The 19546-nt window shown below is 39.5% G+C and overlaps 1 protein-coding gene across 4 annotated transcripts in view; it reads left to right on the top strand.

The window, feature by feature from the left end:
* The window catches only part of FOXP1 (forkhead box P1), a 377209-nt gene that overhangs the window by 318608 nt on the left and 39055 nt on the right, over window positions 1-19546 (top strand). For all 4 annotated transcript variants that reach the window (XM_075834036.1, XM_075834034.1, XM_075834035.1 and 1 more), the window contains one exon: window positions 15252-15356. In XM_075834036.1, the coding sequence (XP_075690151.1) occupies window positions 15252-15356 (105 nt within the window). The remainder of the gene's footprint in view (window positions 1-15251; window positions 15357-19546) is intronic.

Here is a 19546-nt window from a genome sequence, read left to right as displayed (position 1 = left end):
TTTTTGACGGAATCAATAGCGCAGTCAATTGCAGTATTGATTCCGTCAAAACAACGGAAGCCTGTCACAGCGGTGACAAACGGAAACCTTTAGCATTGTTTCCGTCACCATTGATATGAATGGTGAGGGAAACGGAAACTTAGGTTTCCGTTTGCCTTTCCGTTGAGGGGTTAACCCGACGGAAACCTCAGACGGAACCCCTCAATGGAAGGGCAATGGTGATGTAAACAGGCCCTCAAAGACTGTATTGTATTATACTGGAGACCTAGATAAAGTAGGTTAGCAATAAGATACGCAAAGATAAGGCACTGTATGTACCTCAACTGAACTTTGAGGGGGCTATACTCATTCATTTAGTGGAAACTGTAAAAATCTATCACATGTCTCATTTATTACAGCTGCCATAAAGCGCACACACACTGCTGTACTGCCTCTACAGGAAGGAAGTAGGTGTGTCCAATATGGCTGCCCCAGTAAAAAATGTACACACAATAGATTTGGTCTTTTTTTCCAATGTTATAGCTATTTATTTTTTAACTATATGCTTAAATCTAATGAATAAAACTAAAATACATGACACATCCCCTTTTAAGAAGTTCTTCTAAACTCCTGAAACTCTATAAAAAGGTAATCTATATCCTGTACAGTGGTGAGTCTTCTTGTACTAGATATTGCGTTTTTGTCTTTTATTTTTCGGGGAATTTGAGTGATTTAGTGCATTATTTCCATAGAAGTAATACTTTGTTTACTACTGGTTATAGCACATTTTTGTTGACTGGTCATTATAAAATGGGTACTATATGGGACCAATTAAATATTTTTTTTTTTTTTTAAAGTATATAAAAAAAAAAATATCCAATAAAATATTTGTCTTTTCATGATAAACTTGTGTGCCTCAAATGATGCCGCCTTCTATCTTCTTACTTGATCTTCCATATTTTTGACAGACCTCCCCAATATGGCGACACATTTTGGTTCTTGGTTGGACGAAGATCTAGTCACACATTATAATGAAATTCCACAATGCGTTGGCTGTAGTAATTTTTAGTTTGGTCAAATTATAAGGAATCTCGATATCTGATTACTGGGCCCGGCTCCCTCTGGGTAGATAGTCAGTGGGTCCATGTCACTGGATTATTGTCCATATTAATAATTTTTAAGTCAAATACCAGGAAACACCAGTTAATTATTATTATTTTTTTTATGCCTTTCGCTCATTTTAATTTGCTTCAACAGGAACGATCGTGCTTTTTATGACTTTTTTTTGCCCCTTCCGGTCATAGCTTAGACATTAAGAGGGTTACATTCAGAAACCAAAATAGAAATGTCGTAGTAGTTGGCGAAGGGCATGGTAAAAAAAAGTTCGGGATAAGTAATAAAGTCCTCCAGTTACCCTGGAGACTGGAAAACCCAATCCAAAAATGCGAAAGTCCAGGCTGTACACTTTGCACCCTATTCCATTTGTAAATTACACCATGAATATAATATTTTTGTCCCTTTCTTTTCAACATCTCTGCACCTTTTCACATCACATATTTCCTCTATCACTTTTGTAAACATTGTTATCTGCATTCCCACCCAAAAGAGAGGAAAAACAGGCATGTCTAGAGATCTGGAGCAAATCTTTCGATTGTTTTTGAGTGCTCAATCAGCACGATGGTGGGAAAGTTCATTTGAACACACCCAGTATACACACAGTACAAAAACAACAGCATTTCTGTGTTTCCTTTTACACCTTCTACACGATAACAGACAACAATATTTGATAGACTGCCCAGTTTCCATATCGTACAAATAGATAAACCCTGTGGCTGGTGAACGTGCCAATGTGACAATAGTGTAGACTTAAAAGTTAAGGGAAGAAATTAACTTTGTCTTTTAGTTAATAACATACTGTGTATATAGATATATGGGGTGGACCGGTAGTGTGCAAATTGTGGCCCTCCAGTGGTTTCCCCAATAGACCATACTGGAAACTGTTACCCCATTACTGAAGGGCTGCAGGTTGCACACCACTGGAGTAGATTCAAGTTCAGAGAAATCGAGACTAGAGTTTCCATTAGGAAATTAATCTCTGTATATAGATCCACACTACACAGGCGAAATGATGGTTCCCCATCAAGGGAGTTAAGGTGGCCATACTGTTTTTGCCCGTGAGATTGGCATGTTGAAATAAAAAATGCCAGATCCTTCTTTCCCCCAACATCTGCGGTCGGGGAGAGAGTCAAGTCGCCCTATAAACATTAGTAGTTAGATCCCGCGGAAAATCAACTTTTGTTTAATGTATATTACAACTTTAATACTCTGTAGACAATCCACTTTGGGAGTTGTCCACCTTAACGGTACTGTACCTGAACACAGGGCGTAAAAATCTGCTGCAAATCTGCAGAAACATTTCTGCAAAATCCGCATGTGTAACATTTTGCTGCAGAAGTTGTTGCGTATTTCAATGCAGATTTCACACCTCAGATTGAAATAAGTGAAAATCCACAGAGCAGTGCAGAAAATTTCTGTAATAATTAGACGAGATTATGAAATCTCATCTACCTGGCCGGTACTGCATTCTGCTGCAAATTTTTGCTCCATTTATCCAGATGGAAAATTTGCTGCATTTCTGCCCCCTGTGCAGGTTCCCTCAAACTACCTGAAAAATTGTTGTCTAAAGAATCTTCAATTGGAAAACTGTCTGATTCAACCTTTTACATGCATGGTCAACTTGGCCGGCTTTATGTTCATTTTTGGTAGCCGTAGAAATTGAGCATAGCCTGAAAACTCTGGTACAAAATTTCTTGGCGGAGCCTCTTATCTTTGGGAGAAGTTAGAATGGAAAACTTCCTGTCCATGTTCCTCTGCTAACAGATATCATTCAAGTTTACTAGGTCCATGTGAACAAAGGTCTGCGTGAAAAGTTTTATTTTATTCCATAGTTTTGGTTGGAAATAACAGTGACCATTTGAGGTCCACAGGTTGACCAGAATCAAATCTCGCAAAGGAAAGTTTGAAGTATCTTTAAAATAATAGATCCTAGCGGAAATGATTTGGCTCCAAGGTTTGCTCGAATGAGTTGTCTCCTGCTTCAACTTTTGGGGTTTTGTTGTATTGGGGCGCTTTGTGTCCTCTTCTACTCCGTTGGGCCACTTACGGCCCTGAGAGTTGACATTTACACGATTATTACTTAGATTATTATTAATATTATTGGATAATTTTTGGTTTGCTAAAAAGTTTTACCCGATCTCTCCCTTTTGCAAATACCCATTCTGTTTTTGCATCACCCGCTTCTGCCCCCCCCCCCCCCCCGAACGACTCCGTATGTCATTTGCTTGCAAACCATCTCATTGTTTATCTACATAATTGCTACATATTTGTTTTAGACATTTATTTTGTTTTTCTTTATTGTGGAACATCTTCATTTAATTTGGAATACTTGAATTCCACAACATGTAGAGTTTGCAGATCACTTCTCGTAAACATTTTTTGAATTTATTTATTAGTCTTTTTGTAGATTAAAGTTACATGAACGGTACATTACAATGCTTACCGTTTCAGTAACGTGTCGAGATCTACGTATATTTTTCTCTACGCAAGGCAGGGGAATTACTGCTTCCGGTCTATGCAAAAATTGACGGAGCACTTGTTCTTGTATGCAAGGGGTTAACTTGCGACAATTACAGTCTTTGGCTTCCCTGCCGATCACGTTGTAAGGTGCATGCCATCCATTTGCTGAGCTGATTGAATTACGGTGCATCTTTAACCGTAAGTGAGCAATATATTACACAGAAGGATGCACATTGACTTGCTTTAAGCAGCCATGACAATCTGCTGGATACCGGTCTCGATTTCTATTTAACACACAAACCAGAAATGAAAAAAAAAAAAATGCATGCAATTCCCATTTCAGCGAGCAAGACGGTATTTGGTACAGTCAGTGGAACAATATAGTATCGCTGTGCACTTGGGTGTGAGAACAGTGGAGTTATTGAATTTCATCTTTCAGATTCGGCATTGTCCCATCAGCCGGAAACTAAGGTCACAAGACAAAAGCGTGCGAGTCATCTGCAATACGCACAGAGAGCCAAAAATATCTCTAATTATTCTCCAAAAATTGATTTATTTTAGTTGCAAAGAAGGTAATGGTGACAGAATGAAGCAAAGGCGTACAAAAAAAATATACAAAAAGAAAAGGTCAGCAATTTTTTGCATTTTGTTATGTAGGAAAAAGAGTTGGAAGAAGTTTTCGTTGTATTCTGGTGTAGATGATACGTTTTAAAGGTTAGCAATATATTATATTTTCGAATATACTCAAATGCCTTTTGGGCAAAACGGGTTAAAGCCGGTCATAAATGTAAGGTACCCGTCTGCCGAATGATTGTGTGGTCAACAACGATCTCCCTCAACTTCTCAGTTATCGTGCACTCAGATCAGCTGGATGTGAAAGTTCATTAAATAGAATGGAGGATAAGTGGCTACAAGACTATTCAGGTGCCGCTTATAGCCATTGAAAGAAAAGTTACGTTAATTCCTATGGCCAGCTGTGCAAAATATTTTTTACATCTTTGAAGAACGTTTTGTGTAAATATGTCAAATCACCAGGTTGGACCGATTCACATATCAATTTGTCTTAATTTTCCAATAGGATACATTGCGTAAATCAATTCTGCAAGTTTGAGGTTTGCTTTGAAATGAATTGGAAGAAATCATCGGCTAATAGATTTGTGTATAGGCCGGAGTTTAGATTTTCTCTAGATTCCAGATTAGAGAACTTTTAAGGTTACTATACGAAACATTATTATAATTTTTTTTCTGCTACAAGTCATTAGTCAGAGAGGTTATCCCCGGACCATGGAATTGATCATAATTTTAGCTGGGGGAAAAAATTAATTCTTTGGAAGAAACCATAGAAATCTTATTGAACTCGCCATAAATTTAAGATGAATGTCAAACGAATCCACTAATTTGGTTGAGATTGGTCGACGATGTTATGTGTATGGGGGGGGGGGGGGTCTCCCGACTTTCCTCAATGGCAGATGTCAGTAAAAAGCGGGAACGGGCATGTCTGATTTCAACATGCCTGATCCTTTGTTCCTAAGCCGCACGTGGGAGATCTGGTGGCGGTTTGTTCCCCTCTCTCCATTGAAATAAACATGCACGCTCGGCCGACAGTCCATATGTAAGACCAACTTACAATCCAGGATTTCACTCCAGTGACAATAACGGGATGGGAATTGATGTAAATTAAGTCAATGGTTGGAGATTTGTTGTATTTGCCATTGGTGACCATGTAAGAGAGATTTATCAAAATGAGTGCAAATAAAATTTGGTGCAATTGCCCATAACAACCAATCCGGTTGCGGCATTATTTTTCCAATGGACCTCTAAAACTGGTTGCAAAGTTGGACGGCTCCACTTTTCCCTTGCGCTAATTTTGATAAATCTTTCCCAATGTCTTTATCCTTCAAGAGCCAGCTGATAAAATGGCTGCCTCCATTAGGGGTGACTTGTCCCCTTTAACAGCCAATGCCCCCCCCCCACTTACGGTATATAAAAATAATAATATAAATCTCCCATTTATATCGAGCAGCACATTAGCAGTGTCTCAGGGGTTTGTAGCACAGCAATCAGTTAAGGAGATAAATAATCTGATTTGGCATGACACTCCTTCTCCTCTCTTTAATTTGTCTTACACAAGGAAAATTATAATTAAATCACTCAGAGTAAACCCCTGAGTGCAGAGGAGGGGGAACAGAAATACACAGTTTGGAAGTGATTTCCAATAGAGACCAAACTCCCCCTGTTGCGCGGCTCGCAGATATTTATCAATATTCAATGCAGTTAAAGGACGAGCGTTGCTGTGTGATTTGTAAGGTGGCTGCATCCGCTACAATCAAGTCTTGATAGGATCCCTTCCTCTTCCCAGCACAAGCACTTGGCATCATTAAGATGCAGCACTCAACGTGTTTAACATGCTTTGAATTTTTTTCCTCTCTCGTCCCCTCTCGGGCAATTTAATAATGTTTGTTGTGATGATCGTACACACATCCACTCAAACTATTTTACGTTCCACAATTGCCGGCATTACAGAGTTGGATAATGCATGTGGAATAGTGTTCTCTGTGATCTCATGCGCTATTCTGACTCTAGGCAATATTATTTTTTTTTTCTTTCTTAACACCGTTTTCCAGTAGAACCCATTTAAAAAGGGGGGGTTTTACATATGTGGCTATAGGGGTCCTAGATGTAGCAACAGGAACCTGTACCTCAACTCCTAAAGAGTCCTTAGAGTCTTTTTACACCAGCCCATTTGGCCGTAATAACGAAACGAGTGCCGATCAATGAGACCACTTGTTGATCGGCGCTGGTTTGCTCCTTTCACAATGAGCTAGTATGGGGATGAGCGCTCGTTACTCCGATCACTCGTCCCCATACATTTCTATCGTGTCGGCAGCACGTCAATCTGTTGACGAGGGAGATGTTCTGCCGATAACAATAATTTTTTAGGCTGCAGAAACGATACGATCAGCCAATGAACGATCGTTTGCCCTTTCATCGGCTGGTCATTGCCCTGTTTACACAGGGCAATGATCGGGAACGAGCATTCATATGAATGCTCGTTTGCCCGATAATTGGCCCATGTAAAAGGACCCTTAGTCTACTAAGCCAAATAGGAAAGCAGACTTCTATGATGGTGCAGTAAGTTCTTCTAAATGCATCATAATCTGATCATGGTAGACGGAGCTATATCTCTGTACATATTTATATATGTTATGACCTTTAAGAAAGTCCTCCATAGATATGGTGAAATATCGGTCATTGGTGGTTGGGTGGAGGACACATCTACGTCTTTTGCATCAAGACCTTGAACAAACCAGCTTCTTCTTTGGCAGCAGCCACCATATGGACTATTGTATTTTTATATTCTACGTCAGAGCTGTTCTACATGATGGCCTTGCAATGCACAAAATTGCTGGTCAAAACAAAAACACAAGACATGAAGAAGTTGGCCAAAAGAATCGCCGCTTTCTTTTTTCTGACTTGCATTGGAGAAATTATGGCTTAATTTTGATTGGTTGCATGCAGTAACCGCTCCATTATGCCTACACTAGTTGGTATAAATAAGCCCCGTAGTGTCCTAGAGAAATTGCCTATATAATGTTGACTTGTTGCCAATAGTCTATGAAGGTAATCATATTTGGAGCTGATATAGAACTCCCTAAGAACTAATAACTTAACTGATATTTATCACAATGACATTATTAGAAACCAGTGGGTTTGTGTAAGTGTTCCAGGTCTGCACTTGCCCTTAGGTATAGGATATTAGTTGGTCCCATGATGTCTACTGTGATATGTTGAATGGTTTTCCTTGCTCCTACAAGCTTATCATAGACTCCGGAGACAATGGTCTGATCATTTATAATTTAAAACTTTACTTAATCTTAAATCGTGAAAAATATTTTTTGTTATTGACCATGATGATTTTTTTTTTTTGATTTTTTTTTAAATATACATTTGTTTGATACCGGTTTCTTCTTCAGTGCGTAGGACAAGCCTTGGCCCCTATTGCAGGCATGAATGTTAAAAGCTGTGTCCCGATTTTTCCTGCTGGTGTATTTTTTTATTTTTGTGTTTTAACCCATTTAATATCTATGGGTTATATTTATATGAACTACTGTAGATATTTTTGGAGCGGACCCACAAGGCATTAGCTGGTCCTTATGCTTCTAGTTCATAAATGTTACTGCGGCTCTGCTCCTATTCATTTGAGTAGGAGCAGAGCTCCTGTAGTGCAGCACGGCCACTTTACCATATAAACATCTGCCTACGGCACCGATCCTGCATAGTTTCCAGCACCCGGAACAGCTGATCGGTACAGACCCCCCCCATCCCCCCCCCCACCGATCATATACTGATGATCTCTCCTGTGGCTAGGTCATCCGTATAAAAACAGCCCCCCAAACTGGACAGGCCCTTTTTAAGACAAAAATACCTGAAAAAATAGCCTAGCCTGCTGGCCTATATTTTTTCCTGTAAAATGGTGGACACCATGACAAAAACCTGACAGACCCCATTAAATTCAATATGATGGATCCGTCACAGCATTGAATTCCATTTGTCTGCTTCTATGATGGAACCAAAAAACGGAATTCGTAGCGCAGATGTGAACATAGCCTAATTTTCTGTCCCAATATTCATAGTGAAAGCATCATTTTTCCTAAACTTACTATTTAGGGTAATCTAGTCCTCAATTCCCTCCTGTACTTCACTTCTTGAAGTTGATATAGTTTACAATATCGATTATCCAGAAGAGAAGGATCATCTGGTACTACTTAACTGTTTGTTCTTGGTGTTTAATAAAATTGAGCGGTTCGCGTGACCTCTGCTTTACAGCCGAGCAAATTAACTGGGGCCACACCTTATGAACAAAAAATAAGCCATATAACCTTTGCACTATAGAGAACCAATAGAAAATGCCAATAAAATCCGGGCTCTGCTTATCTTCCACTGTTTACATAAACATATGGAGGATATTCTATGTCTACTGTCAGGAATGTAAAGGGATAATTGGCTTGGTAATTTCATTTCCCTGTAAGCCCTTCTAAAATTGTATTTTGACAGGGCTCGCGGTCTCCCAGGATGAAAATAAACGGGACAAATGGTAAAAATGACTTTATTTAACGTTCTGTAAACAGGAACGTGAATGAGATGAAATAAGTCGAGGACTCGAGGGTGGAAAACTGGAGCTGGGAATGTGAGAAGATAGAATATTCTCATTGAACGTAATATATTATAATATTCAGAGGGGTAACTTAAAGCTACTGAGCCCTGATGCAAAATTTGTAACTGGGCCCCAACTATCATGTGTGGTCTCCTTCTATGGGATGGAGGAGCCCAGATGCGACTGTGCCGTCGGCACCCATTCTAGGTACACCTCTGGCAATATTACTTGTAAATTTTAGAATAGTCCATAAACCTACAGAGAGGGAATTAAAGTAATTTTTACATAACAGATTTTTACGTGGATTTCGCGCCAACAGTGTCCCATTAATTTCGGCACATATCTTGCCAAGTCCTAGAAAAAAGTTACATGTCACTTCTTGACGCTTTTTCTGTGTTCATGGTGGACAATTCCATGTGTGGATTCATGACAGAGGAAACTACAAAACCGTAACATAAATCCAAAGAGTCAACCTCTGATTTCTGCCGCAGACTCTGAAGCAAATCCGCAACTGATATTTCGGACCTAAAAATCCATCGTGTGTACTTATCTTTAAATTGTTGGCCCCTCTGGGGACACATAGTGACAACTTCTATACAGCGCTGCAGAAAACATTGGCACTATATAAGTAACATTAATAAATAAGAACATTCCTCAGAATCTAGAGCTCTGTACATCTGTACCCTTGCTCGTTTCTTTATTCAAATTGCAGTATTTGCCGAATATTACACATGGCTGCAATCCATATAGTATTTTAGGTGGCAAAATGTAAAAAATATATTGCACCCAAATACCCCTCCTTGGTCCTGAAAGAATTTTAGAAATGGTCGAATTGTGGCATATTCCACTGATTGCCGTGTTATGGATGTGATGTAGGGAGGCACCATATGGCAATAGAGGTGGTGCCTAGGCCTCCATAATACGTGTCTGTCGGGACTATGTGTGCCGCTGTACAGGCTATGTGCATAAGGCCTAACCTCTAGAGATAGGGTATGCTGCATCCAATGAGAACATAAGCACTGGTCCTTAATCCCATCGAAAATTATAAGAATACCACAATTGGACAGGGTAACACCTTTGCCCATTTAACCCTAGTTTAAATTCAAAAAGTTGGAAAAATTTACGGTCTAATGTTGTAAATCTGGGATTGAAAGATGGATAGTCCGCACATTTTGAAACATTACAGGCAAATTACATCAGGAATTATGGCAGATGACCCGTCAATAATAGTCGTCCCGGTAGAGACTAGCAATGTTCATGATAAAGTTATGGTTGATCCCATATTGTTCTAGCTTTACGGGCACCCTTGGGGTAATCTAGCTGCCAGCTGTCTCGCTAGTACTAGAAACCCCTCCATATTTGTCACTCAAACCATTCTTTACATTTGTCCAAGTAATTGTCTATTCCTAATCCAAGGAGCTGCCATTTATCCTATATTCTTAAACTCCCCTCATTCAGTCGATGACTCCTCTTACTACTTGTTGTATTCTCCTTTTTTTTTTTTTCTTTTTTTTTATAATGTGTTCACTAGAACGTGAATTCTCCCAACTGCAATTTTCCTTTTGTGTGTCTACTCAAAACTAACGTTGTGATGGGTTCTTAAAATGTAATTCCGAGATGGAGCACAATTTCCACATCACAGGTGGCGTTAATATAGGCCAGTCCCCTAGGCTCTTGTTGCCACGATTCGTGCAGCTTGTTTAGTGTCTGCATCCATATGGCAATCTGTCCCATTCATAGGAGAACTGCTGTAAATAGCTTTGCCTCTGGGTCCTGTGGTCACCGTAGTGAAAAAGATGTTAACTCTCAGTAGCCAACAATCCAGCAGTTTGCTCCGTGTGAGTTCCCATGTTTTAAATTACAGTGTGCTCAGAGGAAAATGACAAATACATTTAGTTTGTTCTTCGTGGGTTTTATTTGTATTTTTTTTCAGTCTGGTAATCGTCGAGTAACCCAGCAGGTTCTTAGACATTCCTTTCTATGACATCTCTTTCAGGGAAAATTTACTGTGGCAAAGAATTATCTCTCTGTTTACTCAATTAAAAAAGAATGTCGGAACAAACAGCTAGTATATGTTTTTCTATAGGTGGGGTTAATCATTAGCCAGTGTAAAGAAACAAAGTAAAATCTCTGTACTAGTGTGCGGAGATAGCGTAACGACCTTGGCTATTTTTATTTTACATTAATGGACTGTGTTCAAAAGTGATCTATCTTTCACAGTGGTTATTAGTTGTTTATGATCAGGCGAATGTTTGTCTTTTGTCCTTGGCATTAGTGTAGTAACATTTTGTATGTTTTTGTGTTGTATTGTAGACCTAGACACACCCATTGTTGGCCAGTGGGCACTTAAAGCTGGCCATACTCTAGAGACATTGGCCATACATTAGAGACCTGATCTATGTGTTTTGGACTTTCGAGACCTTTACCGATTTTGACTGCTTTCTGCCGACTGTTGGCACATTTTCATGTCCCGAATGAGGGTGACGGATGCCGACCGAAGACCGATATCTGTGGAAAAGTTTATTTATTGTGTCAAAATTGGTTTTGGTCATTGTTGGATGCAGTCTTTGGAGAGTCGTTCATGTCAAACCACATATCTGCCCCCATCAATAGAAATCCGGAACAGACCACAGATCAAAGCAGAGAACGATTTGTCTGTGTTGTTTTAACATATGGAGTTGACGTGCCTTCGCAGACCGACCGTTCAGAAAACAACCGTCTGAAATAATGTATAGCCAGCTTTAGTTTTGAGTAGATATACTGGTGGTGGGGGGGGGGGGGGGTCGTTGGGGCCCATCAATTCCATACATGAGGGGATGTAGATTGCCTTCACTGTAGATTGAATATACATAATTAAGTGTTTGGATATTGGAAGGAATTATTATGCATCAGGATTATTTTTGGGTTTCTTTGTGTCAGCCTAACCGATTACCCAGGGCCATAGCTTGTATAGTTAGATATAAGTAGGAGTGGATTAAAGGATCTGATCTAAGTAATATGGAAGCATTTGTGAAAACGGGTTGTCTAGGTTTGGGGAAAGAGCGGTAAGTCATGGTTGTAGTTTTGCCTAATACAATGCGGTCCCAGTTACATGCTTAACTTATTTGAGCTGCATTATAAGACACTATTGCGCTACAGCTTCCACTTTTAACTACGCCGGATCCCTGTTGACTCAATAATGGGGTCCGTCTGGGTCGCATTATTTCTGACCGCAAGAACAGCACTGCAAACTACATTATGCTTGCTGTCAAAAGTACCAAAATCCCTACCGGACAACCTAAAAATGCTTGTGTGAATCGTACCTAAGCTACCCCAGACAACCCTCTTCAGCCAAGTCCCTATGAGCCACGACTGTGGTACAAAAACATTGGCCCTAAAAAGACTGATTTCTATTCATGAAACCAGTGTAAAAGAAAGGTGGTGTTTCCCGTAGCCTCCACTTTTCTTTCTATCCAGAGCCCAATTAACTCCCAAGCATTACATCATGGTGAACGGCCAGTACGTTTTTTGCTAACGGTTAAAGGAACATTGCTTACATTTCCTAGATCCAGAAATAAAGGAAGTGTTGATTTTCCTTTAAACACACACCAACACCCTGGTTTAGAATAGTGAGGTTTCCTGTAGCATGAAACCACTCTGAACGATCGGACACATGTTCAATTTATCCTCAGATTCAATGTCTGCCGGGGCGTAGGATAGCAGCCAGCATGGTCCAGTCGTGAGATTTAATGTACAGAGGCCTCATCAATACATCATTAGATTATCAGATTTGTATTTATTTTATCATATTCTGAACTCTTATGTAGAAGACACTTTTTTTTTATTCAGGGTTATTAAAATCCTTCCAGAAATAATGACTTTCTGCAACACCTAAGGGAGATTACACTCCTCCCGTCTAAACATGGTTCATCAGTTGGTGGAGCCCGAAAAGCACATGTTTGGGATCAAAGCATCTTATGACTTGGATCAGTGCAGCTAAATCACTATGTATCGATTGGAAGATTTCTGAAGGATTAACTCCTTGCTGTAAACTCTCTAGTGAACGTCTGAGAAGAGCACCCAGGTTACATCATCCTTATTGGGCAAAAATATTTTTTTTTTTAAGAAAGCGTGAGACCATGTTCAAATACAAGGACTATTGTCATCTATATTATTATTCAGTCTATCTTGGGTGTCAAGACCATTGCGACAATTCTGTTTCTTAGTCTGGTTAGAAGTAAATTGGTAAGAATCTGGTTGGTTGCTATGTAACCGAAGCAGAAAATATTCTTTGTATGGTCTTGAGATTCTTTGGAGGACATTCCGAGAAGGTCTGATAGTCAACAGTTTCGACCTCAGGATTACGAGGTACCTTGGTTTCTCTGGCGTGGCATAAGCTGGCTGTAGACCTTTTTGCTGACCCTTCCTGTTGATCTTGGCAGTACTGCTGGCAATCTAATGTCTTCGCCATGTGCTGTAATGGGAAACAAGGGGCTAACAGGCGGCTTGTCGGAGATCAGTACTGTCAGATGTCGGCAGCTCCCTTAAGTCCGTTATTCTATTAAAAAAGCATACACCTTTTGCTAAACGTGCATATTAATGGGAGTGATACTGTAACTGTTGGGTGGAAAAATCTTCAGGAGAACTCCTAGGGTTGCGCGCTTTATCGTACAACGAGATTTTCCAACATGGTAGATTGTCTTGCAATTATCAGATCCTTCCTTTTTACTTATGAAAAAAGAGAAGGAACTTACCGCTGCTGTGCCACTGTGTACTCATAAGGAGGCCGAGGGCTGGCAGAATATGGGGTCACGTAGTAGCCCATTGCTAATTAATGTGGTGTTAGGACATGAGTTCCACTGACTCTGTGGTGGATCATAACAAAGTAAATTCATAGCTTCTGGTTGTAATGTTAATAAATTATTGGAAACTTTGCAACTAAAAATGATGCAGCTTTTCACCAACTGCATTCTGGGTATATTCAGCCAGTCACTGATCTCGGGACATTGGCCCTCTTGTTACATGTCGGGGTTATGGTGTTAAGGTCACTTTGTACAAGTTCAGTGTGATTTAGTAAAATCTGTTGCCAGGAATCCTCAGAGCGAGGTAAGAATACTGGGAACATATGCGATGTCTTAAGCTTGGTTCACATTTGCATCATGGTTTCCGCTTTTTCACGATCTATACTGATATGATGGATCAGGTAGGTAGGGTTCATTTGAAGGATAGTCATAAACCGTTTGATCCTTGCAGCATGCTAGGCGAGTCTGACCTTCAAAAAGCAAAGAAATCCTGACCAAGTAGGCTTCACGTTTTGCGTTGTGGCTTTTTTTTTTTTTGTAATGGAAACCACGATGATTTGCCGCATTTATCGGACTACATACACCACTGGCACCCGACAGACCCCATTGACTAAGGGTCCTCTTACACGGCCCGTCCAGGGCCATGTGAATGAGCACCGATCAACACGCTATGATCAGTAATGCAGGGGGACCAGCAATCGTTACTATGATCACTCGTCCCCATGCATTACCATCCTGTTGGCAGCACGTCTACCTGTTTACAGGAAGATGTGTTGCCGACAATGATAATATTTTCTACTACATAAAATATACGATCAGCCGATGAACGAGCATTTGGTCGTTCATCTGCTGATCGTTGCTCTGATTACACAGGTCAATAATCGGGAACGAGCGTTCATATGAATGATCATTTGCTCGATCGTTGGCCCATGTAAAAAAGGGCCTTAACTTAAGACTTCTGGGCCCCAATGCAAAATCCGTAACCAGACCCCCCCACCTACCATAGGCTCAAACTTTGGCCGTAACAACGAGCGCTGATCAACGAGACAGCTCGTTGATCGGTGCTAGTTTTCTCCTTTAACAAGGAGCTATGATCAGTAAGGCAGGGGGTTGAGCGCTCATTACTCCGATCGCTCGTCCCCATACATTATCATGTCGGCAACGCGTCTCCCTGTTTTTACACAGAAAGATGTTCTTCCGACAAGGATAATATTTAACTTTTTTAAAACTATACAATCCGCAGATGATTGAGCGTTTGCTCAATCATCTGCTGATAGCTGCCCTGTTTACACAGGGCCATTATTGGCAATGAGCCTCCTATGGAGACCACAGTCGCGGACCAATCTCATTGACCTACAATGGGGTCTGTTGGGTTTCATCCAGGTGCTGTTGTTTTGGCGGGACAAATAGTGCTGCCTGCAGAGTTGTGTTTTTATTATTTTTTTTACGGAATCTATGGCGGAGGCTCCAACGCAGATGTGAACATAGCCTTAAAGAGTTAATACCTAGTCTTATTACTCATGCTTAAAAATGTTTTCCTGCAGTGTCAAATACACAAAAGAACAACAGGTTGCCACTTGTTTTTGCATGCAGGTCATTATTATTAACAACACTTCATATGCATAAGGAGTTATTTTTAAAAGCTTTGCTCCATCTTGGTCTCGGCGGCTGTCTGGGGATTTTCTATCTGTTTATTTGCTCATAATTGAAATGGTTGATTATCCATCACTGATTTGGATGTGTCTTTATTTTTCTTTTAGTGTAGCTCATGAGGATTACATGCAGAATCACCCCTTATACGGGCACGGTGTTTGCAAGTGGCCGGGATGTGAAGCGATTTGTGACGATTTCCCATCATTCTTAAAGTAAGTCTGGTTTCACATTCATATTCATCACCTAAAATCTCTGGATACTAATAAATACTGTCACACAAAATGTAAAAAAAAATGTTACAAAAATTTTTTTTTTTTTTGGGGGTATTTTTTTTATTTTATTTTGGTTTTTAATGTTGCATTTTTTTTTTTTACATTTTAGTTTTTTGCACAAAAGTGGATATGCTAGTAATATTTGGACTGTCATGTCTCCAGGTGACACAATATATATTATTGGTCACACATTTCATGATCTTAAAGAGGCTGTCACCACATTATAAGTGGCCTACATTGTACATGATGTGATCGGCGCTCTAATGTAGATTACAGCAGTGTTTTTTTATTTAGAAAAACGATCATTTTTGACGGAGTTATGACCTATATTAGCTTTATGCTAATGAGTTTCTCAATGGACAACTGGGCGTGTTTTACTATATGACCAAGTGGGCGTTGTACAGAGGAGTGTATGACGCTGACCAATCAGTGACCAATCAGCGTCATACACTTCTCTCCATTCATTTACACTGCAGATAGCGATATAGCTATATCACTATGTGCAGCCACATAAACACACTATAACGTTACGCATGATATAACGTTATGATATAACGTGATGTGTATTCATTCTCCTGACCACTTCTGTAGCGTCTCTGTGAGACTACAGCACAGCGAGATCTCGCTGTGAATGACAGCTTACAGCGTAATCTCGCGAGACTACGCCTGCTATGCTGTAAATCGGAGAGACGCTACAGAAGGGGTCAGGAGAATTAATACACATCCCGTCCCGGCTGGAGGTAATGTATATTCATTGTCATGACACATGAGTAGCGTTATAGTGTATTTATGTGACTGCACATAGCGATATATCTATATCGCTATCTGCTGTGTAAATGAATGGGTAGAAGTGTATGACGCGGATTGGTCACTGATTGGTCAGCGTCATACACTCCTCTGTATAACTCCCACTTGGCCATATAGTAAAACACGCCCAGTTGTCCATTGAGAAACTCATTATTAGCATAAAGCTAATATAGGTCATAACTCCGTCAAAAATGATCGTTTTTCTAAATAAAAAACTGCTGTGATCTACATTACAGCGCCGATCACATCATGTACAATATAGGCCACTTATAATGTGGTGACAGAGCCTCTTTAAATGCCTTTTGATCAGATATCTTCGCATTTATGACTTGAAAAACATCAACTTTATGAGCAGCGATCTTCAGCCCAAGGGGCGAACTTGCCCCCTATTTATTGTGTAAGGGCAGAGGCAGGTATTATTAATGTTAAGATATATTATAGAGATAAATTATATTAAGTGATGAAAAACTGAAAATTAACTCCCTATGATGCCTTGGGATAGACAACATCATTTTTGTATGCTTTTTTTTCTTTGCTCCGTGTCTCCTCCTTCTAAGTTTTTCACTTTGAATGAATTGACAAGAAGAGAGGAAGGTAATTGACAACTTTGTAGCTCATAAAAGTAATTGTCCCCTTTAAAACCCAATCACTACATAGATTATCGTAAACTTCCCATCTCCAATTTTTTGTAATACTGCCCCCGGTGGACATGTGGTAGAATGTTCATATATATTTGGAGTTAAACCATCACCCAACAAACTTCTTAATCTTTAGTATTTTTTTATTGATGGTTTTTGAATTGAGTTCTAGGCAGTCTCCAAGCAGCAGGCACTCGGAAAACACACGGGGTTAACTGGAGAAGAAATTGTGGCGTTTGATGTCGAATTCTGCAGATTTGAAATGTTTATTTTGTGGGTGTAGTCTTGTTTTCTAAAGAATGAGGAAGTGCTAATTATGAAAACGTAAGCATACAGATGGCTTTCACCTAGTTGGGGATTAACTGAACTTTTCCCCCTTCGTGTTGATTTTTTAGAATTTTTTTATTTTTTTTTATAGGTCTAGATGCAAATTGATCAATCTGTCCTTTAAAAAAAATAGTCTTAACTTTTTCTATATTTTTCAAAGAAAGTGTAGCCCATGTGAAGGGGACTAGTAAGAGCACTCTAATGTTTTCACAAGTGTTTTTATCGTGGTAACATCTTGCTTACTTTAGTTGCTTGCCTAAAACTACTTGGAACATGTTAAGAAAACATTTCAAAAAGGTTCCTACAAAGAGGCTTTTGTTTAGCACTAACTGTGAGGCTGTACAGCTCACAAAGGTGTTAACTTTCAGCCCCTTAAGCACTTCCACATGAAATTCCAAGATCGATGTTTGTGGTTTTGGAAAAACAAAGTGTATGTTAAAGGAACCAGGTATACGCTGGTACACGCTCAAGTAGCACGGAAATTGTATTTTGTCTCATTCACATCACTTATGATCATTTGCATGTTATTCGTTTTTTTTCTTCTCTGTGAAACTAGGTTAAAAAAAATGTTATTCAAAAAAACTTTTTGTAAAGTAGGTTTTTGTTTTTTGTTTCTTTTTTGCTTTTTTTGTTGTTTTGTCAATATGCTATTAATTATGAAGGTACAGCCATCAATTTGACCGAAGCACTGATTGTTTGTTTTTGTAGCTCATGCCTTGGTGATGTGGCGGTTCCGCGCTGTAGGAGATAAATAGTTTTCCAAATTTGTATTGAGCTGAACAGTCTAAACCTCTAAGGTTGGGTTGCCGTATGTAGCTTTTGGGGCAATTTTTTGAGCCACAGAAAGACGTGTAAGGCCTCCCTTTTGGATCCACTCGTGGCTTTCGATAAAAAATGGCATGTGTGAATTTGCCCAAAGTGAAGCCATAGTTCAAATTCTATCAGCTCGTATGGTCATTATTAGATGCGGAGTAATTTTACCCATTAATAAGTATGTCGGGGAGGTGGGTCCTTATGTGTTTTTAAGGTCTCCCATATAAGGTGGTATTACAAAGTTCTGAGTTGTACTGAAGTCTTTGGGCCCATGCTCCATATGCCTAAGATTTCATATAGAGACTTATAGATGTGTTTTTTGTGTTTTTTTTCTCGTAGAATTCTGGAAGGCAGAATACCTCTTAATATGGTTCCATATGTCGGCGGCACACAGAGTTCCTACAGCTCAGTAGTACGGAAGCATAGGGACCCCGTGTGCCACTATACAGACTCCGTACACACAGCTCTGCCACATGCATGACACGCAGGTGGAAGCTGAGGGTGAACATATTATTCCCAAATATATATATATATATATATAACATACATAGATTTTTCTTTTTAAATACTGAATTACTAAAAATATTTTTTTTTTACCAATTTTGAGTTGGATTAGATGTGTCCCTGCAAGTATCAGCCGTGCAACTTTAAAAAAAAAAACTTGTCTCAGAAATCTGATCACTTAATGAAGATGTTGGCGTAGTCCTCTCTGGATTTCCGCTGTATACAGTTCAAGACCTCGTAGACACACAGGTCATTTTGGCCAAACTACCACACTGCCCTCTAGTGCTTCCTAGAACAGAACATTGTGCTGCTCATGTCCAGCGCTGGGGATTAACCACCGACAGTTCACAAGGCCAAGTCAGTAGCTTTGTCATTCTGAGCGAGCGAGAGGAAAGTGCTTTATGCTTGGAGTCCTGTATTGTTCTTCTTTGCTTCACATATGTGGGCATAAAAAAAAAAAATCTAAAAAAAAAAATCACTCCAGCTGCCGAGGTTACTGGGCACATTAATATTTCCGGAGCGTAATTGGAAAGTATTACTTGGAAGACCAGGATCATCTTCAATTCACACTTTTATTGACATTGGTGACCATATTACTGCTATGTCTAAATGTGGAAATTTATTGTTGGCTGTAGTGTCACAAAAGACTGAGACAGCGATTTCTCTATTCAATAAAAGTAGTTAAAAACCTTTTAGAAAATCCATAATTTTGATTGCTGGTACTTCATAAATGTATAAATGATACTTTTTAGCTGTCTCTTTAGGGAAAAATGAGTTTTATCACCTGCAGTACCTGGGTTAATGAAATTGTGTTTTGGAGTTTAGCCAGGAGAAAGAGATGAGATCATTCAAATGCATTGATACTGGCAACAGGTCTAGGGTAAGGCTCGTGAATTTTTTTAATTTTTTTTTTTTTTTTTTTTTAACAATACGTTGCCCTTTCGCTTTATTCCGCTTAGGAAGTGGCTTTTGCTATTTGCTTTAACTTTCTATGTTCTCCTTTTTTGTTTAATTTGTCCAAACAGCCAGAACCTAATAACC

The sequence above is a fragment of the Rhinoderma darwinii genome, chromosome 7 (assembly GCF_050947455.1).
Source record: "Rhinoderma darwinii isolate aRhiDar2 chromosome 7, aRhiDar2.hap1, whole genome shotgun sequence".
NCBI classification, from domain to species: Eukaryota; Metazoa; Chordata; class Amphibia; order Anura; family Rhinodermatidae; genus Rhinoderma; species Rhinoderma darwinii.
This window is presented reverse-complemented; position numbering and strand designations above follow the sequence as displayed.